The 12,868-nt window shown below is 47.1% G+C and overlaps 1 protein-coding gene across 1 annotated transcript in view; it reads left to right on the forward strand.

Moving 5' to 3' along the window:
* fcho1 (FCH and mu domain containing endocytic adaptor 1) overlaps positions 1-12,868 on the forward strand; it is a 253,690-nt gene that overhangs the window by 220,080 nt on the left and 20,742 nt on the right. The window contains exons 21-25 of the mRNA XM_084310518.1: positions 58-172; positions 717-872; positions 2,617-2,749; positions 6,635-6,831; positions 9,375-9,439. Of these exons, the coding sequence (XP_084166644.1) occupies positions 58-172; positions 717-872; positions 2,617-2,749; positions 6,635-6,831; positions 9,375-9,439 (666 nt within the window). The remainder of the gene's footprint in view (positions 1-57; positions 173-716; positions 873-2,616; positions 2,750-6,634; positions 6,832-9,374; positions 9,440-12,868) is intronic.

Consider the following 12,868-nt stretch of genomic DNA (forward strand, 5'->3'; position numbering starts at 1 on the left):
AAACAGTTCCACACATTCACTGATTATTATTGATTGTATTTCCTACATTACCCACAGTGCACCTGTCTCGGGGGCCCAGCCCCATCTCCCTCAGCACGCAGGAGGCGTGGCCTGTGGCGGCAGCCATCACAGAATACATCAATGCCTACTTCAAGGGCGGACAACACAACCGGTCAGTAGATGAAGCTGCTTTTTAGATGAAAGCTGCACCGGGTCATTTGAGAGGATAAAAGTACCTCAAACGCTAATCAATGTTCGAATATTGTTTATAATCTCGACACAAATCCAAAAGAATCGTCCTTTGAACCAACATTTGGTGGGAAGGTAGGTTCACCACAACCAAACACATAATTTCTAGTTTCAAACTGTGCTCCAGGGATCCAGTTTTTCTCTTGTAACACTTTATGTATTCAATACTATGTATTCAATATGTATTCAAGATATATCATACCTTTCGGAGTTTTTTCCTGAAAAAAACAACCTTGTTTACCTTTCAAATACAACAAAGAAAAATGTCTTATACTCTCTGCTTTTAATGTCATGTCTACTGCAAGCTGAGTAGTTTGTTGGTATTTATGAACCAACATAATAATAAACGACTTGAGTAAACCATGTTTCCCTCTTCATATTGAATACCTGATCATTTCCCTCTGTTGGATGCATGTATTTGAACTGTGTGTGTGTGTGTGTGTGTGTGTGCGCGCGTGTCTCTCCAGCTGCCTGGTGAAGATCACAGGAGATCTGACCATGTCCTTCCCAGCAGGCATCACCCGTATCTTCACAGCCAATCCCAACGCGCCTGTCCTCAGCTTCCGATTGGTCAACATCTCCAGGGTCGACCACTTCCTGCCCAATCAGAAGCTGCTCTACAGGTAGAATGTATTTTAATGTTGGGAGTGTTTGGTGTTTATTTCACCATGTTCCCACGCAGAGAGTTGGACGACATTACACTTGTGCTCCACTGTCAAACATCTCTGCCCAAAGAGGAAGTAAACTAACCGATGCTGCCATCCCTATTATTTCCCTTAACACATTGAATAAATAATATGAAATGATTGTTCCTACTTCCTGCCATATTTTTTTGTATTTTTTTTTTATAAATAAGAACTGAAAATGAGTTGGAAAAAAGTAAAATAATTAAATGTCATGGCATCTGTGCATCCTTGTTTATGTTACTGTCTTGGAAACGACGATGAACATAAAGGTATAGTTTCTTTACGCAGAAAATAGTCTGTTTACTCATAAATGTTCAGACAAGCTTAATTTTGGGTTATTAGTCATACTTTGTATACACCCAATTCCAATTTATAGCTGCATTTTCTTTCAAATGAATTTCATTGCTGATGGTCTGGATTTGGTGAAAACGTTTGCTCTCGTGGGGCAGAAGTGTTTAGCAGGATGTGATGTACAGGTGTAGAGACGGAGGTGTTTAGCAGGCTGTGAGGTACAGGTGTAGAGACGGAGGTGTTTAGCAGGCTGTGAGGTACAGGTGTAGAGACAGGTGTTTAGCAGGCTGTGATGTACAGGTGTAGAGACAGAGGTGTTTAGCAGGCTGTGACGTACAGGTGTAGAGACAGGTGTTTAGCAGGCTGTGACGTACAGGTGTAGAGACGGGTGTTTAGCAGGCTGTGATGTACAGGTGTAGAGACAGAGGTGTTTAGCAGGCTGTGAGGTACAGGTGTAGAGACAGAGGTGTTTAGCAGGCTGTGACGTACAGGTGTAGAGACAGGTGTTTAGCAGGCTGTGAGGTACAGGTGTAGAGACAGGTGTTTAGCAGGCTGTGATGTACAGGCGTAGAGACAGGTGTTTAGCAGGCTGTGAGGTACATGTGTAGAGACAGAGGTGTTTAGCAGGCTGTGATGTACAGGCATAGAGACAGGTGTTTAGCAGGCTGTGATGTACAGGTGTAGAGACAGCTCTTTGTAGGAGTGCGTGTTATACTCAGGCGTGCGTTCCTGAAATCAACTGGGGTTGCACGCACCTAATGGCGGCACGTGCACGCGCGCTCCCGCGAATGCGCATAAATGTCCCCTCGCTTGAGCACAGACTACAGACAGTGCCTAATTGCCTCTACGAATGGAATGGAACACTTACATTCACACCTAACTTGTTGTGAATGATATCTGAGAACGTATTTAACACACCTGATCACACCTAACACACCGGCACTATTGATATGCAAAGTAGCCCAGGTGGGTAGGCTACTTATAGCGAGTACTTATCTTACCCTGGGCATGCACGGAGTGCAACCCCGTCCCATGACGAACGCATGCCTGGTTATACTCACACATGAGGCTGAGGCTTTCAATGAAGTTCATATCTCTCTGTTCACACACAATGATGTAGTAATGCCATAGAAATAGTAGTCCTTGAAAAGAAATGGCATCTGCAGATACAATAAAAGAAGAGACTCCCACACATTATTTTAGCTTGTAAGTAATACCTACGACCAAACATTGTACTGCTGAAATGTTGTATTCTGGAATAAAATACGTATTACATATTTTCAGGTGAAGACTGTATGTGGGAGTTTATTGAGTTCTCTCCTCCTGATTTAACCCTTTATCATCATCATGATCCTCCTCCTCTTCCTCCTCCTCCTCCTCCTCCCTGCAGTGACCCGTCCCAGAGTGACCCAGACACCAGGGACTTCTGGTTCAACATGCAGGCCCTGCAGCTCTATCTACAGAGAGAGGCTGAACTCAACCCCCAGGCTTCATACTACAACGTAGGCCTGCTGAAGTACCAGGTACGCAACAACCTGACGCATCGTTTACATGCGTTTTACAAGGTTCTTTGCATATTCTGAGTAGCTTTGTGATATTGATTGATTGATTGATTGAAAACTTTATTAACAGATTGCAGAATGGGTACAATACAGTACAGCTCAATACACACAATTGTTAAGGGGATGCAGACCAGAGAAAGACTTTCATCTTGTTTACACCAGGGTCCCCCATTTTCAATTCATCAGGACATATATGACATACATGACATACAGATAGTCAGTACTGCTACATCTATACATTTATGACATACCAGATTTGCAAATACAGTACTGTTTGTGATACAGAAGGAGTCAAGAAAAGGGAGTATATACATTTGACGTAGAAACTGTACATTGGAGGAGGTTGGGTGGGGGGGGTTGGGTACACTGGGATATTGACAACCATACTGGGTAATTTACATTGGAGGTGGTTGGGGGGGGGGGGGGGCACACTGTATAAACAAGCAAAACTGTACATTGAGGGGGGGGAGACTCTGTACAAACAAACAAAATTGTACATTGGACTATTGACAAAACCATACTAGGTAAATTACTGTACATTGGAGGGGGTTGGGTTAGGATATTTACAGGGGCCAGTGTTGAATTGCAGTCTCCCGTAGGTGTCTCTTGAGAGAGGTTTTGAAAGTGGGTAGTGATCCACATTCCTTTACAGCTTTGGGTAGGGCGTTCCACATTGATGTGGCATAATTGCGAAACGTGTTTAGTCCCTTATTTGAGCCGAATCTGGGTTTAACATGATTTGTGGAGCTCCCTCTGGTGTTGTGATCGTGGTATTCACTGACCTTTGGGAAGTATTTTGCCATGTACATGGGTACCTTGGTCGTGTAGTGTATCTTGTAGACCAGGCCCATTGCAAGTTGCTGTACTCTGTCATCTACTCTAAGCCATCCTAGGTTGTCAAAGTGGGCAGGGGTGAGGTGGGTTCTAGGAGTAAGGTCAAGCAGTAGTCTGACCAGTTTGTTTTGAGATGTTTGTAATTTTGTTTTTAGCGCCTTTGAGGTGCTTTGGTACCATGAGGTGCAAGCATAGTCGTAGTACCCCTGAATGAGTGCTCCTGCCAGAGTCTTCAGGGTATTCTTGTTTACCAGAGAGGAGATCCGGTACAAGAATCGAGTTCGTTGGTTGACTTTTTTTATTACATTGGATGCCATTTTGTCACAGGAGAGATTAGCCTCTAGGATGGAACCCAGGTAGGTAATTTCATCTTTCCTTGTGACAATATTGTCACCCACTGTAACTGAGAAGCCGTCGGTCTTGCTGAGTTTGTTATTTGAACCGAAGAGAATGGACTCTGTTTTGCCCATGTGTAATGATAGTTTGTTATCAGCGAGCCATATGCAGATTCTGCCTAGTTCCGAGCTGAGGGTTTTTTCAACCTGTAACTTGTTCTTGTCAGAGACCAGCAGGGCTGAGTCGTCCGCAAACAGGAACAAGTTGCAGTCACAAGCTGACGACATGTCATTTGCATAAATTAGGAACAGTAGCGGTCCTAGTATGCTTCCTTGTGGAACACCACAGCTCACTGTGAGAGGGGGGGATAGGGTACCGTTTACCTCCACCATCTGTTCCCTCCCCTCAAGGTAGGATTGCATCCAGCTCACTGATAGACTATCAAAACCAATTGCTTTTAGCTTGTCAATCAGAATGGAGTGATTGACCGTGTCAAAGGCCTTTTGTAGGTCCAGCATGACCATGCCGCAGTATTTGCCTGCGTCCACCTCTTGTTTGATGTGGTCATTCAAATAGAGAAGGCATGTGTCAGTGGAGTGGGATGTTCTGAAGCCAGATTGGAATTCGTAGATTAGATTTTTTTCCGCTAGGTACTTTTCGACCTGTTCGTAGACTATTTTTTCCATGACTTTCGAGATGGAGGTGAGAATAGAAACAGGGCGGTAGTTGCCTGGGTCTAATTTGCTGCCCTTTTTGTGCAGAGGGGTCACCCTCGCAATTTTGAAGTCCTTGGGGACGTGTCCCTGTTTTATGGAGAGGTTTATTATGTGTGTGATGATTGGGGTGATGGCGGCTGCTGAGTCTCTGAGGAATTTGGAGGGGATGTTGTCATGGCCAGTGGCCTTGTTAGGTTGGAGGGCGCTCAGTTTATTGAGTACCTCATCTGTTGTTACCATTTCCAGCTTGAAGTCGTCCTTGCGGACCCCTAGGTTTTTGTAGTAAGCTACTATGTGTTCTACCCCATAAAGCCCTGAGTGGGAGGGTAGTTTGTTTACCAGTGTTGTGGCTATGTTTGTGAAGAAAATGTTTAAGTAATTGGCTACATCCAGCTTGTCTGTGATGAGCGTGTTGTCCGTTTTTATGTTTATGTTTGAGAATCTGGTTTTAAGTTTTTTACTGCATCCTAGTTGATTATTGAGTAATTTCCAAAGTTCACGTGGTTTGTTTTTGTTTTCCTCAGTTTTGTCATTGATGAAATTCTTTTTTGCAGTTTTGATCATGGAGTTTACGTCGTTTCTTAGTCTGTTTCTTTCTAGTTTGAGTTCAGTCACGTGGGCTTGGAGTTCACTGCTCGTGCTTTTAGTAAGCTTTGACTGACTTTTACGAAACTCAGAGCATTTTTTGTCTCTGGTTTTCATAGCGGCCAGTATTTCGGAGTGCATCCACGGCTCAGCGCGATTTTTTACCCTGGTGGTTCTTAGGGGGGCCATGTCGTTTAGTATTGTTGAGAATTTGGTTTTGAAACCAAGCCATGTTTCTTCAACCAGTGTACCATTGAGTTCATCTGACCAGTCCAGGCTCTCCAGTTCAAGGTTAAAGGCCTCGCTAGAGTAGGTTTTGAGGTCTCTAGATGTGACTGTTTTGTGGCAGCCAGCCTTTTGTTTTAGTTTTTTGCGGGTACAGAATATCATATAATGATCACTTAACCCGCATGCTATAACCCCTTTCTTGGAGATCTTGGACTTGTCGGAGGTCAGAATGAGGTCAATGGTAGTCTGAGTTGATTCACATACACGTGTGGGTTGGGTGATTAGCTGGCTGAGGCCGTGCAGATCACAAAACCTACTGAATGACTTGAAGACGGGTGCATCTTTTCGTTGCATATCCGTGTTCCGTGTTGAGTCTTAAAAGCTCTCATTTCCCACAGAGAAAAACTAAAATAACATTTTAATTCACATTTTTACCGTAACATTTTAGAAATGTATGCTAGGCAACAGAAATTAAGTCAGTTGAGAGCAATGATGAGCATGATGTCACACAAATGGCCCATCCACACCAACGCACCAAGGTTGCTGCATTGTCTGATTAGATGAGAATGAGCCCAAAGCCATCCTGCAATGAGCCCTACGTTCCTACTGCATTATTCCCTGCTTGTGTTCTTCATGTTTGCATTTTTAATGTATGATCTTCTGTGTGTGGTGGTTATTAAGTATGTAATGTGCAGCGTTGGGTTCATCATCATTCACTGCACTGAGGCAAATATTTCTCCTTTGTGAGATAATCAAGTTAAATTGTGTCCTCTCTCTCTCTATCCCTTTCTTTTCTTTCTTTTTTCCATCTCTTTTTCTCAATCTTCTTTTCTCCTTCCCTTCTCCCTCCTCTCCCTATCCTTGTCCTCCTCCTCTCCTATTGTCTCTCTCTCTTCTCGCTCTCTTCCCACCATCCCTCTTTCCCTCCTTCTCTCGCTCCTTCCCACCAATTAGTCAGTTATGCTGTGAAGACAAGTTTTGCTGTCATGGCGATGCTATATAATGGCCGAGGTGGTGTGTGTGTGTGTGTGTGTGTGTGCGTGGGTGTGTGGTGATAGGTGACACTGGTACAACGTTGGCAATGTTGTGTAGAGTATGTAGACGGTTGATTAAAAACATCAGAGTCACGCCTCCGTCCCACCGCCAGGTGTCGTCCCAGGACCCCGGCAGGGCTCCCCTCCTGCTGTCGGCAGAGTGCCAGCGCAGCGGGACGGTGACTCGCGTGTCCCTGGACTACCACTGCTGCCCAGCCACGGCCCCCTCCACCCAGCTCACCGCAGTCCAGGTGCTGCTACCTCTAGACCACACGGCCACCGACCTGCAGTGTCAGCCCCCAGCTTCCTGGTGAGGAGGGAGGGAGGGAGGGATGGGAGGGACGGAGGGAGGACAGCGGGAGGGAGGGGAGGAGAAGGAAGTCTATGCTCAGACCACCGGAATAAAAGTGCTGCTTTAACCCTTTCACTACCACACTACATACGGTTAACCCTTTCACTTCACTAGTGAAAGGTTAACCTTCGGTAGTGTGGTAGTGAAAGGGTTATGTATGTGTAGAATCCATGAGGGATGAAGCGTGATCCTACATCTCTGTTAACAAGCACCAATCTGCAACACAAATTCCATGCCAAACTTCAGCCTCCTGGGGTGAAAACTGTGGCCTCTAGAGGGTGGGGACAGAGCTGTTGATCGTAGTCATCTTTATTCTGCTGTGACAACATCTGATGAAGGGCCAAATTACTTTTTTTATTTTTTAGTTCTTTAACCACAATAAAGATAACTTTAACGGAGAGAGTCACGGTTTATTCCTCACAGGTCCTAGGGATGGATTCACACTTCACACTTTCAATGTGTTGCAAATGCCCCATGTTCTATCCTCAGAGAGGTAGAATATAGACATGATGAGAGGGAAGGATGGATGGATGGATAGAGATGTGTTTATGTGGGAAAGAGAGGACTTAATAGAAACTTGGGATGGTAGAATGTGTGGTGCGGAGTGTGTCTGGGTGTAGAGGAGGACGAGACAAAGAGCGGATGAAGAAAGGTCAGAGGGAGGGTGGGGAGCAGCCAGGAGAGAGGTCAGAGGGAGGGTAGTAGTTGGAGAGCAGCCAGGAGAGAGGTCAGAGGGAGGGTGGGGAGCAGCCAGGAGAGAGATCAGAGGGAGGGTGGGGAGCAGCCAGGAGAGAGGTCAGAGGGAGGGCAGGGAGCAGCCAGGAGAGAGGTCAGAGGGAGGGTGGGGAGCAGCCAGGAGAGAGGTCAGAGGGAGGGCAGGGAGCAGCCAGGAGAGAGGTCAGAGGGAGGGTGGGGAGCAGCCAGGAGAGAGATCAGAGGGAGGGCAGGGAGCAGCCAGGAGAGAGGTCAGAGGGAGGGTGGGGAGCAGCCAGGAGAGAGGTCAGAGGGAGGGCGGGGAGCAGCCAGGAGAGAGGTCAGAGGGAGGGTGGGGAGCAGCCAGGAGAGAGGTCAGAGGGAGGGCAGGGAGCAGCCAGGAGAGAGGTCAGAGGGAGGGCAGGGAGCAGCCAGGAGAGAGGTCAGAGGGAGGGCAGGGAGCAGCCAGGAGAGAGGTCAGAGGGAGGGCAGGGAGCAGCCAGGAGAGAGGTCAGAGGGAGGGCAGGGAGCAGCCAGGAGAGAGGTCAGAGGGAGGGTGGGGAGCAGCCAGGAGAGAGATCAGAGGGAGGGTGGGGAGCAGCCAGGAGAGAGGTCAGAGGGAGGGTGGGGAGCAGCCAGGAGAGAGGTCAGAGGGAGGGTAGTAGTTGGAGAGCAGCCAGGAGAGAGGTCAGAGGGAGGGTGGGGAGCAGCCAGGAGAGAGGTCAGAGGGAGGGTGGGGAGCAGCCAGGAGAGAGGTCAGAGGGAGGGTAGGGAGCAGCCAGGAGAGAGGTCAGAGGGAGGGTGGGGAGCAGCCAGGAGAGAGGTCAGAGGGAGGGCAGGGAGCAGCCAGGAGAGAGGTCAGAGGGAGGGTGGGGAGCAGCCAGGAGAGAGGTCAGAGGGAGGGTGGGGAGCAGCCAGGAGAGAGGTCAGGGGGAGGGTGGGGAGCAGCCAGGAGAGAGGTCAGAGGGAGGGTAGTAGTTGGAGAGCAGCCAGGAGAGAGGTCAGAGGGAGGGTGGGGAGCAGCCAGGAGAGAGGTCAGAGGGAGGGTGGGGAGCAGCCAGGAGAGAGGTCAGAGGGAGGGTAGTAGTTGGAGAGCAGCCAGAAGAGAGGTCAGAGGGAGGGCAGGGAGCAGCCAGGAGAGAGGTCAGAGGGAGGGTGGGGAGCAGCCAGGAGAGAGGTCAGAGGGAGGGCAGGGAGCAGCCAGGAGAGAGGTCAGAGGGAGGGTGGGGAGCAGCCAGGAGAGAGGTCAGAGGGAGGGCAGGGAGCAGCCAGGAGAGAGGTCAGAGGGAGGGTGGGGAGCAGCCAGGAGAGAGGTCAGAGGGAGGGTGGGGAGCAGCCAGGAGAGAGGTCAGGGGGAGGGTGGGGAGCAGCCAGGAGAGAGGTCAGAGGGAGGGTAGTAGTTGGAGAGCAGCCAGGAGAGAGGTCAGAGGGAGGGTGGGGAGCAGCCAGGAGAGAGGTCAGAGGGAGGGTGGGGAGCAGCCAGGAGAGAGGTCAGAGGGAGGGTAGTAGTTGGAGAGCAGCCAGAAGAGAGGTCAGAGGGAGGGCAGGGAGCAGCCAGGAGAGAGGTCAGAGGGAGGGTGGGGAGCAGCCAGGAGAGAGGTCAGAGGGAGGGCAGGGAGCAGCCAGGAGAGAGGTCAGAGGGAGGGTGGGGAGCAGCCAGGAGAGAGGTCAGAGGGAGGGTGGGGAGCAGCCAGGAGAGAGGTCAGAGGGAGGGTAGTAGTTGGAGAGCAGCCAGGAGAGAGATCAGAGGGAGGGTAGTAGTTGGAGAGCAGCGTGGGCCTCCATGAGCCTTTGTTCTCCTCTTCCAGGAATGCGGAGGAGAGACGGCTGCTGTGGAAACTACCCAACCTGTCCCCGACCAACCACAGCAAAGGTCAGCGCTCTGCACCACGCCTGTCCTCTGGCTTTTTAACCTTTGTTTTAAAGACCCCCCCCCCCCCCCAATCTGTCATTTACTTCACCGTATACGTTCTGCCTGTGTGCATTTATACAGTAGGTTCTTGGAAGGCGTATGATGGAATGTGTAGAAGACGTTTTCTAACATTCATGACTCATCATAATGACTCAAAATACCCTCTTCTCTACCTCCCGGTTAGCCCTCGTGTTTCCCACCTTTTGAGGTTGTTAGTGGGCATCCTTTTAGAGTGTCTTTAGGGTGTCTTTTAGAATCCCTTTAAAGGCCCCATGAAATCAAAATAGATGTTTATGTTCTTTTTATCACATGTCTTTCACTGATTGTCACTTATACGCCAGTATTTGTCGTTGCTAACATTAGCTTGCTAGCTAATTGGTCGACTGTAATGCACATTCAGCGCTATTGCTTACTGTAAAAGTCCCTCCCTAGCTTCCTGTTTTTATAGGAAAACGCATAAATATGTGGAATCAACTAGCCGTTTCATGGGGACTTTTAAAGGTCTCATGTCATAGAAAATAGTTATTGCCTTGTGTTGGTATGACAGTCTGAAATGTTATTTGGGTGCTCTGGGAAAACGACATGGGTACCAAGAATGGGACTTTAGATTCATATTTTGGATGGACACTAAACTGGGGCGACAGTGGCTCAGGAGGTAGAGCGGTCGTCTGGTAATCAGAAGGTTCCCGGTTCGATTCTGGCTTCTCCCGGCAGCATGTCGAACTTGACCCCTAACTGCTCCCGTTGAGCAGGTCGGCACATTGCATGTTTGCCCCCGCCAACGATGTATAGGTGAATGTGAGGCACATTGCACAAGTTGCTATATAAATGCAGTCCATTTACCATTGCTAATTTAAAGTTCTTCCCTTGGCGTTGCACGCCTCTCTAGATAAGCCACTCGTGCTGTGCTAAAAGTTCTGTTGATTTTAATGCGGTGGCCGTTGACCTTTTCAAAGCTCCACCAATGAGATTACAGCTTAATGTGATGTGAACAGAAGCGACTCTGAGAAATGAATTCCCTGGAGTTTAACTTACCCCAATCTTGGCAGGACTTTGTGTTGTACCTGCCAGTGAGCAAATGGTAGAATGCTGACCATCTGCAGGCAACTTAAAGGGATATTTCATTCACTTCCATTCATTTTAAGGACCAAGTCTTAAAGGGACCCTATGTGCCCTTTTGCATAGTTTTTACAGAATAAGGGGTTGTGAGATCATATTTATGTGCATTGTGCCTTTTCTGCAGTTCAGATGTGACAAGAACCCTCCCTATTGAAATGTTATTGCAACCACAATCGCCATGGTTAATAACATGCAAAAAATTTACGAATGTGCAAAAGAAATTGCATGTATAAAATGGCGTCTCGCTCGTAAATCTTATCTTTTCTGCCTAAAGTTGAACCTAAAATATGTTTGTTTTTTTAACAGTAAGTTTGATATGCTACTGCGTCATATTTTATCTCTATTGTCTAGTCTGACAGTTTTATCTGAATTTTGTTTGAAGGTACATGCACCACTGCTAGATGTACGATAATTATCGTATTTGTACAATAAAAGCAGCTAGCTCATTACAGACACAGAAACAGCCCGTTGAGAACAGGACTGAAACAGAGAGGTATAGAGGCTGCTAGGATGAGAGCAGGACTGAAACAGAGAGGTATAGAGGCTGCTAGGATGAGAACAGGACTGAAACAGAGAGGTATAGAGGCTGCTAGGATGAGAGCAGGACTGAAACAGAGAGGTATAGAGGCTGCTAGGATGAGAACAGGACTGAAACAGAGAGGTATAGAGGCTGCTAGGATGAGAACAGGACTGAAACAGAGAGGTATAGAGGCTGCTAGGATGAGAACAGGACTGAAACAGAGAGGTATAGAGGCTGCTAGGATGAGAACAGGACTGAAACAGAGGTATATAGGCTGCTAGGATGAGAACAGGACTGAAACAGAGAGGTATAGAGGCTGCTAGGATGAGAACAGGACTGAAACAGAGAGGTATAGAAGCTGCTAGGATGCATTATCTGAGAGTCCCCTAAAACTTCAAAAGACATGTTTAGTGGACCTCAAAAACCTATTTTAACTTCTGAAGTCCTCCCTAAAATACATATAGTATACTATACAGAAATATTATTCTGTGTCATAGGTACTTGTTTTTATGAGCCTAATAGATGTTTTCAGACCGTAGGGACTGAACCCCGTATTTTGGGGGTATTTGTTATCTCCCGTTCCCAGTACAGAGGAACCATGAGTGTGCGGTGAGTGGTCCAGACGTCAGGTTCATGGTCTCAGGCTCAGCTGTGCGTGGGGCTGGAGAGACAGACATGCACAGACAGACTACCTATTAGCTTTTCCCGATGTTCCCGACTCATGCCCTGTTTTCCTGTGTGTGTGCCCGTAAAACGGAGATGTGATTGTTGTCTAGATATATCTGTGTATCTACCCTCTGTACAGCACTTTGGTTGACATGTGTGTCATGTTAAATGTGCTATAGCTATATAAATGAATCTGATTGATTGATTGATTGATTGATTGATGCAGAGTCAACCTCATATTATAGTTAAAATACCAATGAATTATTAAAAGATATTTCCCCAGTGAATCTCTTTGTTACACCAATATTAACATTATGGCATAGAGGTGAAAACCAATTGACTGTTTGTTAATTGTATTTATGTTTAAGGCAGTGAGTGCTGCTCAGGAAGCACTATTTATTTGATTTTAATTATTTGATTTTAATACTTTATACTAATAAGTATCTTGTACAATGTCATCCTTAACTCTTTGACGGCCACCAGCTTTCGCCATCTGCACTGTTTGCTGCCAGCGTTATTGACCATTTTAGCGATGTTTGCAGACCCATCGTGTGTTCTGTATTATAGCTATGGAGACAATAGTATGGCTCATTTTACAGGCATTGTTCATAGTCCATTACTGACTAATCAGTTAATTTCTACACACTGTAGTTTGTTACATGCTACACGCTAAACATTGCCCCATTTCCAAAATAATCCAGTATTTTTCCATAGATTGCGAGATATGACACATTATATGCAATACGTCCAAATCGTTCTGGTTGATCGCCTGAAGCCCCAAATACTCCCAAATCAAACGGATATACCATGTACATATGTGTCTTCACAAAATCATCAAGGGGGGGGGGGGGGGGGGGGGGGGGTCATTTTAACTCAAAACTGTGATCGTTACCAAAGCAAGTTTTACGTCCGGCGGGGAAACTGTACATTGGAGGGGGTTGGGTTTGGACATTTACAGGGGCCAGTTTTGAATTGCAGTCTCCCGTAAGTGCTCATTTAGAGAGGTTTTGAAGGAGGGTAGTCATTCACATTCCTTTACAGCTGTGGGTAGGGCGTCCCTTGTTTGAGCCGAATCTGGGTTTAAC

This window comes from Notolepis coatsorum (genome assembly GCF_963971535.1).
Source record: "Notolepis coatsorum genome assembly, chromosome: 3".
In the NCBI taxonomy this organism is placed as follows: domain Eukaryota; kingdom Metazoa; phylum Chordata; class Actinopteri; order Aulopiformes; family Paralepididae; genus Notolepis; species Notolepis coatsorum.